The sequence below is a fragment of the Apteryx mantelli genome, chromosome 31 (genome assembly GCF_036417845.1).
Source record: "Apteryx mantelli isolate bAptMan1 chromosome 31, bAptMan1.hap1, whole genome shotgun sequence".
NCBI classification, from domain to species: Eukaryota; Metazoa; Chordata; class Aves; order Apterygiformes; family Apterygidae; genus Apteryx; species Apteryx mantelli.
Window position 1 is genome coordinate 715,755 of NC_090008.1, and position 16,793 is coordinate 732,547.

The 16,793-nt window shown below is 64.5% G+C and overlaps 2 protein-coding genes across 4 annotated transcripts in view; both read right to left on the reverse strand.

Annotated features, from left to right (window-relative positions):
* Nucleotides 1-445: 445 nt before the first annotated feature.
* Nucleotides 446-3,977, reverse strand: SLC27A3 (solute carrier family 27 member 3). Its single transcript, XM_067313116.1, has 10 exons — nt 3,467-3,977; nt 2,437-2,646; nt 2,194-2,352; nt 1,995-2,119; nt 1,725-1,919; nt 1,529-1,619; nt 1,250-1,448; nt 1,075-1,172; nt 860-990; nt 446-776 (listed from the first exon to the last, which is right to left on the reverse strand). Exons 1-10 carry the CDS (start codon nt 3,945-3,947, stop codon nt 600-602), a joined length of 1,866 nt encoding a protein of 621 aa, XP_067169217.1. The 5' UTR covers nt 3,948-3,977; the 3' UTR covers nt 446-599.
* Nucleotides 3,978-5,173: 1,196 nt separating this feature from the next.
* Nucleotides 5,174-16,793, reverse strand: part of INTS3 (integrator complex subunit 3) — a 47,040-nt gene continuing 35,420 nt past the window's right edge. For all 3 annotated transcript variants that reach the window (XM_067313241.1, XM_067313242.1, XM_067313243.1), the window contains 10 exons: nt 16,632-16,785; nt 14,630-14,698; nt 12,123-12,198; nt 10,312-10,425; nt 10,160-10,208; nt 8,788-8,955; nt 6,427-6,527; nt 6,112-6,184; nt 5,866-6,022; nt 5,174-5,722 (listed from right to left, as the gene is read on the reverse strand). In XM_067313241.1, coding sequence (XP_067169342.1) covers nt 5,645-5,722; nt 5,866-6,022; nt 6,112-6,184; nt 6,427-6,527; nt 8,788-8,955; nt 10,160-10,208; nt 10,312-10,425; nt 12,123-12,198; nt 14,630-14,698; nt 16,632-16,785 — 1,039 coding nt within the window. In that variant the 3' untranslated portion in view covers nt 5,174-5,644. The remainder of the gene's footprint in view (nt 5,723-5,865; nt 6,023-6,111; nt 6,185-6,426; nt 6,528-8,787; nt 8,956-10,159; nt 10,209-10,311; nt 10,426-12,122; nt 12,199-14,629; nt 14,699-16,631; nt 16,786-16,793) is intronic.

Here is a 16,793-nt window from a genome sequence, read left to right on the forward strand (position 1 = left end):
TATGTTTAATAAAGAAAGGAATGGTTTATAACTTTTCACGAGGCTGGTGTGCTGCATTTGGGCCGCGCGGCGCCCCGGGGGCACGAGCGGGAGTTGCGCGTCCCGGCTCGCTCGTGAGGCTTTTGGGGCGAGAAGCGCCCCAGCGGCAACAGGGACACGGTATCCCGGCCGGAGAGGAGCCGGGACCAGTCCCCGGCACTTTCCGTGGGGAAAAGCCGCTTCCCAGCCGGCAGCTCCGAGGCTGAGCGGGAACCGGGCCAGGATCGGTCTCCCGAATTGCTGCTTTGGGATTTCTTCTTCTCTGTTTTTTGGAGGGGGGGGGGGGTGTCCTGCACCCTCCGCTCCCCCCTGGGCTCCGGCTTTCCCAGCCCCATCCCGCAGGTTCAGCCGGCGGCTCCGCATCCTCCCGGGGCCCCCAAGGCCGAGAGAGCCGGGCAGCAAAGCGTGCTACAAAACAGTCTTTATTTACCCTCCTGGAAGATGGGAAGTGGCTGCGTCCGTACGCACACGGAGCAGGCGCGGAGGAGCCGGGTGCAGAAGCCCCCCGGGGAGGGGGCAGGCGCGGGGACGGGGACGGCGCCGGGAGCCCCGGGCAGAGCCTAGATGCGGACGCGGCCGGCGACGACGTCCTCCCAGCGCGCGGGGCCCAGGGGCACGTAGGCTTCGGCGGCCTCGTCCAGCAGGAAGAGGGGGTCGGGGACGCGGGCCGGGTCGAAGCCCTCCTGGGCCAGGCGCACCTTCCGCTGCTTGAAGGTCTCCGTCACCTCCAGGCGCTCCTGCGGAGGCCGAGCGGGACGGGAGCACCGGCGCCCCGGCCACCCCCGCGTCCCCCCCCCCCCCCCGGCCGCCCCGCCGGTACCTGCAGCCGGAGGAAGCGGGGCCGGGCGTAGGGGGGCAGGAGCTCCTCCACGTGCCGGTAGAGCCCGGCGCCGTCCAGGCGGCATCCGGGTCGCAGCACCAGCGCCGCCATCCCGGCGCGGCCCTCGTGGCCTGCGGGAAGGAGGGCAGAGCTGGTGGGGCTGCGTCGGGGGACGTGGGGTGGTTTGGGGGGGGGGAGGGGACACGTGCCGGTACCTGGCACGGTGACGCCGTAGACGGTGGCTTCTTGCAGGGCCGCGTGGGCCACCAGGGCCTCGGCCACCTCGGTGGTGGCCACGTTCTCACCTTTCCACCTGGGGGGACACGGGGGGGGCTGAGCGGGCGCCCGGCGCTCCGGGGGGTACAGGACGCCCCGGGGGGCCGGCGGCACCTGTACGTGTCGCCAGTGCGGTCGCGGAAGCGGACAAACTGGGCCGCATCCTGCTCCATGAGGTCGCCGGTGCTGAAGTAGGTGTCGCCCTCGGCGAAGACCCCCCGGAGCAGCTTCTGCTCCGAGAGCTCCCGGCTGCCGGCGTAGCCCAGGAAGGGGGTCCGCGGCGTCACCGGGGCGATGAGCAGCCCCGTCTCGCCTGCGGGGACAGGGACGGGTGACGGGGCAGCCACCAGTGATGTGTCCCCCTGCCCGGCCAGGTGCCACCACGCTACTCACCGGGACCCACGCGGATGCAGCGCCCGGCCGCGTCCCGCACTGGGGCGCCCTCGGCCACGTCGTAGCGCACGAGCTCGAAGGGCGAGAAGAGCTGGGGGGGGGGGGGGGGCAGATGGGGGTCAAGGTCAAGGTCAGGGTCAGGGTCAGGGTCGGGTCAGGGCGTTCCCACGCTCGGCCCTGCCGCCACTGCGCGCACCTTGTAGATGAAGCTGCTGCGCCCCACGGCGCCCGGCGTCCCCGTGTAGTTGAAGAGGGTGACGTTGCCCTCGGTCATGCCGTAGGTCTCCACGATGCGGATGGCCCCGAAGCGCCGCAGGAAGGCTCGCCACACGTCGGCCCGCAGCCCGCTGCCCACCGCCAGCCGCAGCCCGTGCTCCCGCTCGCCGGGGCACTGCGGGGGCCGCGTCAGTGCCGCCCCCCCCCCCCCAACCCTGCAGCCCCCCCCTCATTCCCCAGCCCCGCTCACCTGGGGCTGGTTGACCAGGTAGCGGCAGAGCTCCCCGATGTACTGGAAGACGGTGACGCCCTCGGCGCGGCAGTCATCCCAGAACTGGCTGGCTGAGAACTTCTGCTTCAGCACACAGGTGGCCCCTGGGGGAGGCGATGGGTCAGACGCTGCCCCCCCCCCCCCCCCAGCCACCCTGCAGCCCCACAGCCGCGCTCACCGATGCCGATGCAGCCCACGACGCCCAGCAGCGAGCCGGCCATGTGGTAGAGGGGCAGCGCCACGTAGACCACGTCCTCGCTGCGGGCGCCCACCAGCTCGTAGAAGCTCAGGCACATGATGGACTTGAGGTGGCTGACGCGGGCGGCTTTGGGCAGCCCTGGCAGGAGGGAGATGGGAGACGGTGTCGAGCCCTGGACCCCCCCATCCCGGCTCGCCTGGGCGGCCCAGCTGGGGCACCCACCAGTGGTGCCCGAGGTGAAGATGTAGAGGCAGGTGTCGTTCATGTCCTCAGGCACCCAGACGTCCTCGGGCGCCAGCTCCTCAGAGGCCTCATCCAGGAGCGGCTGGAGGGCGATGACGCCAGGCGGGTAGGGCCCAGCGCCCAGCACCCACACCGTGATGTCCTCCTCCTGCAGGCTGGGCAGGATGGGCTCCACCGTGGCAAACAGGTCTGGGGACACAGGCTGGAGTGGGGGCTGGCCCTGCCCCCCCTCCCCCCCCCCCCCAGCCCCACCATGGCCCCCCAGGCCCATCCTGCAGGGCTTGAGCTTGGGGACATCCCGGGCTCCAAGACTCCCATGGGGCAAATGGGTGGGTCAAGTCGCCCCTGCAAGCTCCCCTTTCCCTCCATGCTGGAGCTGCCCCTGGCCCTTGCGCCCCTGAGGCTGGTGGTGCCCCCAGTGCCGGAGCCACCCTGGGCCCCCAGAGGCCACTACCACTCCCCACAACTCCCGGTGTCCCCAGACCCTTCTGCAACCTCCAGTGTCCCCAGACCCTTTTTGCAATCCCCGGTGTCCCCAGAACCTTTGCAACTCCCGGTGTCCCGAGATCCTTTGCAACCTCCAGTGTCCCCAGACCCTTTTTGCAATCCCCGGTGTCCCCAGAACCTTTGCAACTCCCGGTGTCCCGAGATCCTTTGCAACCTCCAGTGTCCCCAGACCCTTTTTGCAATCCCCGGTGTCCCCAGAACCTTTGCAACTCCCGGTGTCCCGAGATCCTTTGCAACCTCCAGTGTCCCCAGACCCTTTTTGCAATCCCCGGTGTCCCCAGAACCTTTGCAACTCCCGGTGTCCCGAGATCCTTTGCAACCTCCAGTGTCCCCAGACCCTTTTGCAACCTCTAGTGCCCCCCAGATTCTTTGCAACCCCCCCCCCCCCCGGTGACCCCAGATCCTTTTGCAGTCCCCGGTGTCCCCAGACCCTTTACAACCCCCCCCCCCCCCGGGTGCCCCCCGACCCCTTGCAACTCCCGGCTTGCCCGGCGCCTCTCACCGTGGGCCACCAGCAGCGCCCGCGCCCCGCAAGCGCGCAGGCAGTGGCGGAGGGCGGCGGGGCGCAGCGCGGTGCCCAGGAAGGCGGGGCGGGCGCCGAGCGCCGCCAGCCCCAGCCAGCCCCAGACGAAGCGCGGCTCGTTGCCCGCCAGCAGCCCCACGGCCACGCCGGGCCCCAGCTCGCCGCCGCCGCGCAGCGGCCGCCGCCGCAGCGCGTTGGCCACGCGCGACACGCTCCGCGCCGCGCGCCCCAGCGGCACCGCGCCGCCCGCCGCGCGCAGGAAGGGCCGCGCCGGGGCCGCCCGCGCCGCGCGCAGGAACCGCGCCGCCAGGCTGCCGCCGCCGCCGCCGCCCGCCGCCCGCCGCCGGCACCGCGCCGCCCGCGCCGCGAACGCCACGTCGGCCCAGAGGTGCGGCCACAGCAGGCGCTGCAGCAGCGCCAGCGCCGCCAGCGCCGCCAGCGCCGCCGCCGCCAGCACCATGGCTCCGCGCCCGCCCCGCTCCGGCCCCGGCCCCGGCTCCGCTCCCGGCCCCGGCCCCGGTCCGGCCCCCGGGCGGAGCCGCGCTGCGCTGCGCCGCCCCGGCCCGGCCCCATCGCCGGGGTCGCCCCGCCGTGCCCCGGCCCCGGCCCCGGCTCCCCGCCCTTCGCCCCCCCCCCCCCGTCACGTAGCCCCTTGCCCTGCCGCCGTGCCCCCCTTGTGCCCCCGGCCATGTCCCCCCCTCCCTCGCTGCCACCTCCCCGTTGCGTCCCCTCCCCCCGGTCCCCATCGCCAGGGTCTCCTTGTTGTGTCCCCCAATATCTCACCTCGTCACGGTGTCCCCACCGTGGACCCCCCTTGTCCCGCCACTGTCCCCCCAGCCACGTTCCCCCCCCCCCCCCTTGCCGCAGCCTCTTTCTTTGTCCTGCTCCGGCCACCTCCCGCCTTGGCACAGCCGCTCTGTGTCTCTGTGTGTCCCCAACCATGTCCCCTCCCCTTGTGCCACTGTCTCCATCCCCCCACCAGGGTCTCCCTCCCTTGTCCCCCCACCCTCGCCGCGGCCTCCCCACTGTGCTCCCGGCCCAGATTCCCTCCCTCTGGCCGGGGGGGCTGGCGGTGCCCAGCCGTGCTGCGCGCCGATGTCCCCTCAGCCCCTTCCTGGCACGGAGAAGGACAACGGAGAAGGACGAGCAGCCCCCAGGCAGGCAGAGAGGGGGCAGCTCTGTCCCCCCCCCACCCCGGGTATGGAGACAAGACACGCAGAGGTGGCGCTTTGTACAAAACATTTGAGAGTTTTTATTTTTTATTTTTTTTTAAAAACGCTTAAAAATGCTAGTATCTCTGGGGGTAAAAATTAAAAGCATCTCCGCCTTCTCGTGCACGCGAGGCGCCCTGGTGCAGGCAGGGCCTGCTCGGCACGGCCAGAGCCGCCAAACCGCTGCCCCACCAGCCCTGGGGCCGGGGATGGGGCTGAGGGGGCAGGCGCATCCCCCCACCGGGCAGGAGCAGCCTCTCGCCCCGCGCCGGAGCAGGGAAGCAGCTCCGTGCTCGGTGCCATGGCCCCAGCGTGCGGCACTGGGCATGGGACCAGCGAAGGCATCGTGACTTCCCCTGGGTCTCTCCACCCGCCTCCCCCAGCCCCTGGGGCCCCGTGGCCCCGTTGCACCCCCCGAGCGGGGAGCTAATGCCTTGGCCCCCCCCCCCCCCCCGAAGCATCCCGGAGCAGCAAGCTGGTTCGCACCATTTATTTACATTTCTTATATGAAAATAGGAGGCATGTGATATACAGCCAGGGGCTTCCCGCCCCGAGTCCCCTGCCAGCACCCCGGGCCCTGGCAGCCGCTGCGTCCCCTCTTGGAGACATTCGTCCATGCCGCCCCTGGAGCAGGGCGGGAGCGTGGGCACGGGTTGGAGCCGAGGGGTGCACGCTCCAACCCCCCACTGCCGTGAAAAAGGAGCTAAAAAGTCAAGGTGGGAAGGGCGGGGAGTGGGGGCGTCCCGCGTCGCAGGGGCGCGGAGGCACACGGCGGGGGTGCAGATGCAGAGACGGAGAGGGGACGCGTGCTCTTGGGTCCTTCCTGGCAATGGCTTGTGTCCAGCGGTGGCAGAGCCGCTGCTGCGGCTGCGCCAGGACCCCGAGAGCTGCTGCAGCTCAGCGCGGGGCCGGGGCCGGGGCCGGGCCCGGCGGAGGGACTCTGCCCTCAGTCACTGTCCGAGCCCACGGCCGAGGAGCCTTTCCTTTTCCGTTTGGTGGGTTTGGGCTTGGTGTCTTCTTCCTCCTGCGCAGGAAGAGGGGGAAGCGGTGGTCATTACTGCTCGTCAGGACCACGGGGGCCCCCGCTCCTGCCGCCACGAGGCCGCTACCACCTAAGCTCTGCCGGCGCCTTCTCCAGGTGCCGCTGGGGCCCCGGGCTGCACTTACCGAGGCGCTGCTGGAGGCCGACTCCTCCTCGTTGTTGGCGGGCTGCGCCGCGTTCTTGCGGCTCCGGGGGCTCGACAGCGTGGCTTTTCGGCGGCTCTTTGGGGGTTTGGTGGAGGAGTCTTCATACTCCTCTGCCAGGGAGAAGAGGTCACTGAACCTGCAGGAAGGCCAAGCAGGGACGGCGTCAGGCAGTGCCGAGAGACGCGGCGCCCGGCAGGGGAGGGACGGCAGCTTGGTTGCACTTACTTCATCTTGTGGGCTTCGTCGCAGCTGGCCTGGACGTGCTGCAGGGCCTGCAGGATCGGGGTTTGGCTGAAAACTGTCAAAGAACCAGCAGAAATGGGAGTCAGAGACGCGGCGGCGGGTGCCAGGGCCCCCCTGGGCTTCAGCCTCCCCGGCTGGGTGCAGAGGGCTTTGCGGGCAAAGGGGCTCCAGGGCCTCCGGCCGCAGCAGCCCCGCTCCCGCCGGGGAGGCACGCGCAGCCCAGGCCACCTGCCCACGGCCGCGGAGGCGGGCAGGGGCTGCGGCCCCGGCGCAGGGGTGCCGCGCGGCCGTACGTACAGTTCTGTTTGGTGTTGGTCAGGTTGAGGCGGAGGTTGTCCAGGTGCTCCAGGATCTGCTCCAGGGTCAGCTGGGCCAGTTTGCTGCTGGAGCTGCGCAGGCTGAGGGCAGAGGGGCCGTCAGCGCCGCAGGGTCGGCGCGCGTGGACGGTGCCCCGCGGCACGGCCCCCGCTCCTCCCGCCCTGCCCCGCGCCGAGCTGTACCCCGAGGACGGACTGCAGGAGCCGTGCAGGTGCTGCCTGGAAGCCAGCGCGGCCCCCAGCACCCAGAGGCTGATCGTGCCCCATCCTCGGGGATGGGGAGCAGGGCAGGATCTGTTTTTCAGCTCCTGCACACGAAGGGTCCCCCTGAGGCTGCTCTGCTTGTGCTGCTCCATCCCAGGGATTAGGGGGATAAATCCTGCTCGGGGTGCTGGCTGCCTCCATCCCCGGCGGCTTTGCAGGGCGCTAAGAGCCCTGTGTCCTGTGCCGAGCTGGCGGGAGCTGAGGCTGCAGGACGGCACACGGTGCCAGCGCACGGGGCGCTCCGAACAGCAGGGGCCTCAGCTGGCCGCCGGTTAATTAACGGGGATTAGACCTGGATACTTCTTGGATCCCGGAACAGAAACACAGTGAAAATAGCTGTGTTGTTCAGCTGTGAAAGCTGTTAATTAACGCAGAGGAACAGACGGGAACAGATGAACGCGCAGGCTTCTCCGGCAGCCGCTTCGGAGAGGGGAGAGCCCACAGGTGGCCGAGAAGCTGGCAGGACCGGCCGCTTGCCGGGTGCCGGTGGGCGACCCTCACACGGAGCCCGGGCCGGCTCTGGGAGCCCCCTGCGCGGCAGCGGTCATGAGCGCGGCGTGGAGCAGCGAGGCTGTGCTCGGGGGCTCTGTCGGAGCCCGGCAGGTCCAACACGAGCCCCGCTGCCGGCTCCCCGTGGCCGTGCCAAGCTGCACGCGGAGGCCCTGGGGTCCTGGGATCCAGGCACTAGCAAAGCTTCCCGCAGGGCCTGGTCCATCCCACCGGCCGCAATGGAGCCTGGCAGGTGCCCGGTGCCGCAATGGTGCCGCGCCGGTGCCGCCTGCTCCCTGGGAATGGGGTCCTTTGGGACGCGCAGCCCTCGCCGCCGTGGGAGCTCGGTGCGAGGGGCTGCTCTGCTTTCCCAGGACACTAGATGTCCTTCCTACTCCAGGAAAGGGCTGCGTGGACCCAGCCTGGAAAGGGTGGCAGAGGATCACGTCAGCCCAGGAGGCCAGGGCACCCTCCTCCCTCCCTAAGCCGGTCCCCGGCGCCGAGGGGCTGCTGGCAGGACTGGTCCTGGCTGAGCTGCCCCAAGCAGGCGGCGACAGCGACAGCGGGCGCCTCTCGCCCTGCGGCCTCTCCGCCTGGCAGAGGCTCCTGCCCAGGCACCGCGCAGGCCCCGCCAAGGAGGGCAGAGCCTCCTTCCCAGCTTGGCGTTCGCAGCTGGATAAAGGGTGGGAGGTTGTTTGGAGAGCCGAGCACAGCAGACAGCTCCTGCCACGCATCTCAGCTTTGGCACGACTCTGCATCCATGCCCAGGGAAGTCTCTGGGCTCAGGAAATGCCCCGGGTGAATGTGCCACCCTGGACTGGCACAGGGAGGGAGCTGGGTGCCCTGCATCTCTTCCTCCACCGACCCCGGAGACAGCAGTGTGCCAGCAGAGATTAAGTGAGCCCTGTTAGCTACGTCTGGAAGACGATTTGCACCAGAAGATGCTCTGGAAACATCAAGCTACCTCCCAGGCGGGCACAGCAGGGCCTGAGCAGAGAGGCCGCCCGGCCGCTGACCCAGCAGGGGAGCGCCAAGGCTTGGCACTGCTAACACGAGCAGCTCAAAGCTCTTCCCCAGACAGCTCGGTAATGGGCTCAGAATAAAAGGGTCCTGCCGGCTGGATGTCAGCACAGGCGAGATCAAAGAGCAGCCTCCCGCGCAACTCCAAAGCCGAGACGCTTGCTCGGGGCTCTGGCTGCGTGTCAGCCCGTGGGTGGGCAGCGGCACCGCCCCAGCCTCAAGGAGCCGATGGGGTAACCGCCAGCACGCGAGAGCCCCGAGAGGGGCTGGTGTGCCCGGGCTGCGCCGGTGGCACACGGCGTCTCGTGGACCCCTTGCTTGCACGAGAGGGCGAGCAGCTTCCTCACCCGTCTGGGTGCACGCAGTGCCGATCCCAGCTCTGCACCAGGACCCGTTTACAAAAAAGAGTCCAATAAAGATCCATTCCTGCCCCCTTCCTGCAGGCAACGACTCCATGCTAGCCCCAGAAAGGCCGGCATGTGGAAGCCAAGCAGAATCTGCCATTTGGCTTCCTAGTAGTAGAGCTGCTCATCGTCAGGGGATGCAATGCCTGGCCCTGGTCCCTCACCTTTGGCGTTTTCGCGGTAGGCTGTTGTTCTTGATCAGCAGCGATTTGATGTGCTCAGCCAGGAGGTCGTCATGTTTGATGCACCAGTGCCGCAGGATGCTTGTGGTGAACTGGTCATCGGGGTGGCAGGGCCGGCTCAGCACCATCTTCACCATTTCCTCGCTGGGCCTGCGGCAAACCAGGAATGGCAAGTGAGGAGGAAGGAAGAGCAGTTTGTATCTTAAATAGCTGGGGAGGTGCCTGGCCTGCAGCCACTGCCCATCTGAGCCTCCGAAGGGCAGTTTAAAACCTGAACTTTATGAGTCTGCAGTGGGCCGTGCAGCAGAGCTGCTATGCCGCAATGGACCTGGCATCCAGGAGGTCAAGCAAATTGTGCTTCGGGTGGGAAAACGTGCAGGGTTTCACCCCGCTGCCTCCACAAACACCATTCTTTTCCATGCTGGCTGGGACCTGCACGTGCCCTTCGGCACCCCTAGCAGCGCTGGATCCCAGGTGCTGGGCAGCAGTCAAGCCGCCTCTGTTTTCCCAGGATTGCTGACAAATAATCCTCCTGGGGACCAGCTGCCAGCGAGCTCCCTGCTCACCCTGCATCATCCGCCTGTGTCAAACCCCATGGGTGCTGTGGCTCTTCCTATCTGCCTGTGGGAAAGGCGCTGTTGCATGCTCGCGGCCTGAGCTTTCTGCCATCACTGGCTTTTCACTAACGCAATTTAGAGCTGGGATTAGATTAGCCAGCCCCATGCACTGCATTAATGAAAACAAATAAAGTGCTCTTCACTCAGCGCGGCGGGATGTGGCCAATCCATCTGAGCAGGCAGAGACAACATAGATCAATGCCAAGGCAGCTCTAATATTGCACCCTGCGGGAGGCAGGTGACAGCCTGCTCTCCATTAAGTAATGGGCTCCAGGACGTGCAAGGTGAAAGACAAACAGCCCATCAGCACTTGGGCTAAGCAGGCTGGAGAGCTCGCCGAGTGGAAGAATGGGTGAGTGATTGCTGAGCACTTGGCAAACGGTGCTCCCGAAGCCAAGTCGCAGTCACGGGCCGTGCTTCCAGGGCCGACGAGCAGCAGTTCCCCCTCCGCCTGGGAGCAGGAATGCTCTGCTGCCGCTGGGAAGAGCCCGGCCAGCTTCCTTCTGGGTTTGCTCCCGCACCGCACTGCTATCGCGGGACTGCACTTTGCACAAGAGCTCAGAAATCCAGGGCATCAGCCGCTACTGGTACTCTCGCATGGCAGCATGGAGCTCACGGCCAGAGCTGGCGGTATCCCGTTGTCCCCACCAGGCCGGCAGTCCTGCCCTTCTGCCACACAACCCACTACCGTGCGGCACAAGGCCCTGTGCTCCGCGCCCAGCAATGCCGGTACTTACTTCTCTCGCCGCAGCTGCAGCAGCAGGCAGGATAATGCCTCCGGGTGCTCTGCAACGGAAAGCGCATCCTCAGCACGGGAACTCAGCCACGTAGCCCTGAACTGGCAGGGGGCACCGGCAGCGTGCCTCTCCCACGCGGGGGGACCGCTCACCTTTGTATTTGAGGTGCTGCAAGATGGGGATGATGGTCTCCAGAGGAATGCTGTGCGCAAGGAAGAGCTGCCAGGTGCAGTACTGCTCAAAGGTCTCCCAATCCAGGCTTTGAACTAGGGGGAAGCACAGCATGGTCACGGGAGCTGCGCGGTCCTTGGAGGAGCGAGCAGGGACCTACCAGAGCTGCCCCATGCACCACGTGCAGCACTGCCGCAGCCCCTCCGTAAGGTCCAGCTGCATCCAGGCACATCGCTACTCCTGCCCAACACACTACGCACGTTCCCCTAGCCCAGAGCAGGGCTCTAAGGCGGGAGAAGGGCAGAGCCACGTCTCTTCGGTGCCCGAGATGCTTGCGTGTATGCCGGGGTGAGCGGGGTTTGCACTGCGCCAGGGCAGTCGCGTTCTGCGTCGTGTCCCTCTGGGTGTGAGGCACAGCTGGATGAAGGGGCTGGTGCGTCCTTCCCGCTCCGCAGAAGGCTGATCAGCATTGCAAGCCCTGCCGTGCCCTAGCAGGGGGCTCTGGGACCTAGCAGCTGGCAGGTGGCACCGGAGTATGTTCTGTTGGCTCAGGCATGGGCGGCAGAACTGTAAAGTCACTAAAGCAGCTGCTCATGGCTCAGAGGAAGAGAATTAACGAGGCTCTTTAATTAATGGGCTTAGACTGCTACTTGCAGCTTGTGTAACACCAAAGCTGGATCTGAATAGCTGTCAAATCAGAGCAATGAGGGTTCTCGCTGGAAGCACCCACTAGCCCCGTGCACGAAGCTCTCCACACTGGCTCTGCTCAAAACCACCCCAGCCCAGCGGGCTGCAGGCTCGGCCGGCACCGACAGCTCAGCACACGCGCCTGAACAGTGGCACTCGGGGAGCAAGTGCAGGTGGGAAGACTTCCCGGTGCTGCAGGGTGCAGGACAGACTGCCAATGGCACCCATTTGTCCTGCAGCTGCCCAGGATCCACAGGGCACATGCAGCAAAATGCAATATTCACTGGAGATTGTAAAGGCCTTTCTACTAGGATAAAGCCAGTGGCTGGTGTAGATCATGCAGATGTCAGCCATGGAGAAGCAGAATGCTTCCAAGGACGTCAAAGCCCAATTAAAAAGCAACGAGAGGAACTGGGTCACCCTGGGGGACCTGGGGGGAGAGGCAAGAAACGCTGCTAGGGAGACATCATGGACAATAGCCTTTTGCCTGTACAGCCGCTAAGGGAACCACGGTCCCAGTAAGGGGCTGGTGCTCATCCAAGAAACTTACTGTGGCCTCAACAGGAATATTAGTTCAGGGTGGACTGAGGGCCAGACTAAACAGCAGCCAGAGTCTTTTTGCTCTTTCTCTCCAGGAACCCGTCGAGGCGTCACAGTCAACAGAAAACGACAGGAAATCCCGATTCCAACCTTTCTGACCACTGGTCCCCTTTCGCCATCACCTCCCAGCCGCCCTCTACCCCTGCTGCACTGGGAAAAGAGTTTACAACAGTCCCAAGAAAGGCCTGGCCTCCAGCACCGCTTTATCAGCTGCTATATCGCAGATGACAACCGACTGCAAACAGACAGGCCACGGCGTGCTGCGGAGCGCTAGCCGCGGACGGACGAGTTCAGCTCCCTGGAGACCCAGCAGCTGGGACCATGTGGAGAGGCTGCGGAGCTGCGGGAGATTTCAGTACTTTTCTCTTTCTCCGAGCTTCCCCGGCAGGGCCGGACTGCGCCTCGGCCGAGGCGGGCAGGCTGCGGGTGCATGGGCCCCAGATCGCGGCAGGCCCCGGGCAGTGAGCCTGCCGCAGCCCTGCAACGCTTGGTGTCGTCTACTCACTCAGGATGTTGAGCACCGAGTCTTTTCGGAACATCACCAGGTTGCCCATCATCACGTGGCACACCAGCTCCTGCAACTGCACAGCAGAGCAAACGGGGTCAGCGGGATGCCAGGGCCACAGGAGAGGCTGCGCTTAAACCCTCTTGCACGGGGACCCCTGGACCCAGAGAGCAAGCGGAGAAGCTGCTGCCCTGCCAAGGGACGAGGCTGAGCTCTGGCGCGTGGCCTGAGGAGGCTCAGAAAGCACAATAAGGGCTACTTTGCTGGGCTCAAGAGACTGAGACTAAAGACTGACACACAGCCCCTCGCACGGCCTGCCTCGCGCACCCGCCGCCTCTCCGCAAGAGCAGGGATCCGGCAGGGAGCCCCAGAAACTCCCTGGGTTGCAGGTGGCTCATAAATCAGAGCCGGTTCAGGCAGCTCCAGGGAGATGCAGCTGTTGCAGGGGACCAGCAGAGGCAAGGAAGTAACGAGAGGTTAATGGTTTCACACATCAACATGCAGGCTGGGGAGCAGGAGCATCAGGCAGGACAGACAGCAGATCCTCGCAGGCTGGGCCAGGATGGGTGGGATCCTGCACGAGGATGGCCCCTCTTCCTCTTTGAAGAGCTCGGCTGCCAGGGCCGGAGAGCTGCGCAAGCGCTGCCCGGCTCCCGCGCCTCCCGCCTGTCCTGGGGACCTGCTCTCAGCCCTTCCCTCCGTGCGCCTGCAGACCCAAGCGTGCTGACGGACGCGCAAAGCCCACCGCTGGGGCTGGCAGCGGGGAGGGCTTGGCAGCCTGCTAGAAAAGCGCTGAAAAGCCCAGACCGCTCTGCCCTGGGCCCCGGACCTTCCCTGGTCTGCGAGGAGGTAGCTGACACTACCCAGACGCACGGTGCTTCCTGCGCTGACTCACCCCCTTCATCACTCCGGAGAGGGGGAAGTGAAGGCACCGGGACAGGACACACACGGAGCCTGCCAGGCCCGACAGAGATGGGAGCTGGGGAGCACCGTTCCCCATCCCTGCGCCCGTGGGCTCCGCTGCAGAGCGCACCTTGGCTCGCCTCCTATCTTCCTTCCCACATGCTAATCCTGGGCCTCCGGGTCCAAGGCACTGCTGCCTTCTCACACACCGGGAGGCTGGGGGGGGCTGGAGGCACCCCGAGCCCGAGGGAAGGTTGAATTCCTGCGGCCCCGGGGCTCTGTGCGCAGACCCCACGTGGGCTGCACAGCCAGAGCATCACAGGGAAACAGATGAAGAATAACAGGAAGGAACGAACGAATTGGACAAGGGAGGAGAGAGGAAACGCTGCAGGCCTCTGCTGGGAAAAACAAAACCTCTGCATTTCAGAGCACGGCGAAGCCCGAGAGCAGAGGAGTAAGAGCAGGGCTGAACTGGGGGGGTCAGGGCACCATGACTCAAACCTTTCCTGTACCCAACTTCATCAAGAGCCTGCCAAGCAAAACTTGCTGGTGAGGCATTCTGGCCCCGGCACAGCTGGGAAAAGCACGACTGGCCAGGAATGGTGTATAAATAGGGCGAGTTAAAGGGTTATCAGCAGATCACGCTCCAGACGAGCCTAGACGGCAGAAACATGCAGTGCAGCATTCTTGCCGGTGCCCACCCCCCTGCCCCCAGCTTTCGCCGTGACTATTTTTGGGTTGCTCCGAACCGGTGTCATGGCAACTCCGTGTGACCATGGGGAAAGGTTCCTTCCAGGAGGGTCTAATGAGGGCTCCGCTTTCCGTTCACTTGTGTGCTGAGGCTGCAGTGCCTCCGCCACCAGGACAGGGAGAGCTGACAGCAGCCAGGCACGACCTCAGCCCCGGGGGGCCACAGCGCAGCGGGGAGCACGCTCCGGCTCTTTGCACCTTCCCTCGCGGCCCGGGGCAGGAGAGCTCCTCTGCTCTCTCCTCCTGTACACCTGCCCGTTAGGTGAGGCGGGCAGCCTGGGAACACGGCCCCCGCAGCGCTAAGCGCCTCCCTGCCGAGGGACTGATCCCAAGAGATCAGCCTGGAGTTCCTGTCCATTTCCAGCCTCCCCCCGTTCTTCCCCTTCGGGCAGGCGGCTTGCAGCGAGCACTGGAGCAGCGCTGGCCATCACAGGCATCTCAGATCCAGATGGGTCTTTGTGTTGCGCCATGCCTGTAACTCGACAGGGATCAGAGCAAATCCAGGCAAATCTCTCTCAGCACTACTGACACAGCTCTGGGGCCTAGCAAATCCCTTGAATGAAGCAGCTTAGATTTAGCCTTCTGACACTGTGTGCTGCAATTGCTCAAACTAAAGAGATACCGAGAGGTTTCAGAGCTCCTGTTTGCCAAACTCAGTGTGTTGCCTGAGGCTGGCTCTATGCCTCACTCAAGAACCTGGGCAAGAAGGACTAAACAGGGAGACTATTGTCCCGTATCCCTGATGGACAGGCCACTTTGCCATTTCAGGTTTAAATCTCTTGAGTGTAGAGGAGCCAAACGCTGCCATTTCAGGAACATGCTGTCTCCCACCCTACACACAGGACCCCCCTTACCTGGGCTGAGTCTATGACAGCTACAATCATGTTCAGCAGCTCGCCGCTTCGTAGGGTCTCATCTGGGAACTGGAAGAGTTCAAAAGCAAGGCAGGGCTCAGTAAAGGGCACGAGGGAGAGGCCAGCTGAAAGCTCCTAGCCACATAGCTCAGGCAAAGCTCTTCCTCAGTTCAGGCTTAGACACGTGCGTACGTTACTTCTTACAAGGGGCAGCATGGCCGAGGCTGACCCGTAGTTTCACTGACAGCTGGACCAGAACCAGCATCGCTTCCTAAATGCAACGAGGGAAGTGACTGAGTGGGAAAAGGAGCCGAAGTGCAGGAGGTTTGACAGGCCACTTTCTGCAAGCAGTCTGGAACGGCCAGCTGCTGCAGGGCAGAGCACTGCCAGGCTGCTGGCAGGCTGCTGAGAGCGGGTGCCCAGCACATCTGTGAGATGCAGCTAACACTAGTCGTCCGGACTGACTAGAGCAGCAGGAGGAATGAGGCTCCTTCAATTTCTGGTGGCAGAAGTCAGCCAGGCCGGAGTGGTTAAAACTGTCCATTTTCCCTACACTTGCTAGCTTTGGTAACGGCTCTGGGGCCTTGCGCGTTATGCAAAACTGCAAGGAAATCAAAATCAACACACAGGGCAAAAGGCCAGGAAAACTGGCGGCAGCAGGCTATCCCTACACAGTTCGGATCTGGCTGTTCAGACAGCAGCCCCAGCTGGAACGCTGCTCCCGGGATGTTCTGCCTGACTTTCGCTGGTCAATACGCCCACGGGAGCAGAAACAATCTGACCCCCACTTGGGGGTGTGGGGGTGGCAGTTTAAAACCAGTGCTCGAAGCACCAGGCAGGGGATTCTGCTGATCCGCTAAGCCAGGATCCCTCTGGAACATGCTGGTGTGCAGCACCATGAGGTGAGAAACCTGCTGCATGGTGCCTACCTGTGCACAGGTTTTCCTCCCCTTCCCAGGCTGTTTCTGTGCCCCCAGCTGTGTCCCTCTTTCCACAGAAGCCCACGGAAAGTGCTCGTGGGGATTGGGCTGGACAGCCTGGACGCCCAGCAGATGTTCCTGCTGAACCAGCCAGAAAGGAGGGAGGAGGGGGGCCAGTTCATTCCTCCCAGGGAATGAGAAAGTACACACAGAACTGTGACCTCTCCATGACGTTACCTTCCCTCTCTCCACCCCCAGGCACACAACACCACTCCCTGAAGCTGGCTGATTGCTGGACACTTGTTGGAAGCAGCCTCCACCCTGTGACCATTTTAAAGAAATGACTGCAGCCTGCAGAGCTGAGACAGCCCCAGCAGCATCCTGGCACTGGGAAGGTAACAGCAGCTCTGTCCAAGACCCAGACGGCCTGTGTGAACTGAGACTGAGCCGTGACCTATCTGGTGCAGATGCCGGGCTCTCCGTTCCAAATGAGCTCTGCTATCGACTGCTTTCATAAGTCCAGCTGGCTCCTCCTCAGCACAGAGTGCTGAAAGCAATAAACCATTTCATTAAACCTAAGGGTTTGGACTGGGCAGCAGCACTCCTGAGCGCTGCTTCCCCTAGACTTTGGGAGGACACGTTTGCTCAGTCTTCCCCACCTGCTGCTCTCCAGCAGCCCAGCTAAGAGGAGAAGCAGAGAGCAAAACCTGCTCAACCAGCGAGTGCAGACAACACCATGTGCAAGGGACACAGCCAGGACAGCAAGGTTAGTACCTTACCACCCACGGAGAGAACAAGGTTTTAATGGGGCCATAAGCAGGCAGGATGACAACTGAACATCTGTCTCAAAGGCAGCACACTGACCCCCACTAAGCTGGGCTGGGGGGCTGGACGGAGGCTGTATCGTGTTCAGCCTGAAAGAGCTTTCTCTGGGCTTGCCTGCCTCTGCTACAGCATAACAGGCCTGAAACACGGAAGCACGCTGCTCTGGCCCAGAGCGTGCCCTCAGGAAGGTGAGAGGATCTGAACTGACTGGAATCGCACAGAGCCCTGGTGTTCCTGCTGCTTGCCAGGGGCCTTACCTCTGTGTAAATGGAGGGGGTGAGGTAGCAGAGCAGCCGTACATCATCTTCCTGGCAGGCCTTCATGTCCATCATCAGGCACGTGTGCAGGTCCCCCAGCTGCGTGGCCTGGGCAAAGGACTCGTACAGGTTCATCTTCCCTGCTGCAGCTTTGCTAGAAGG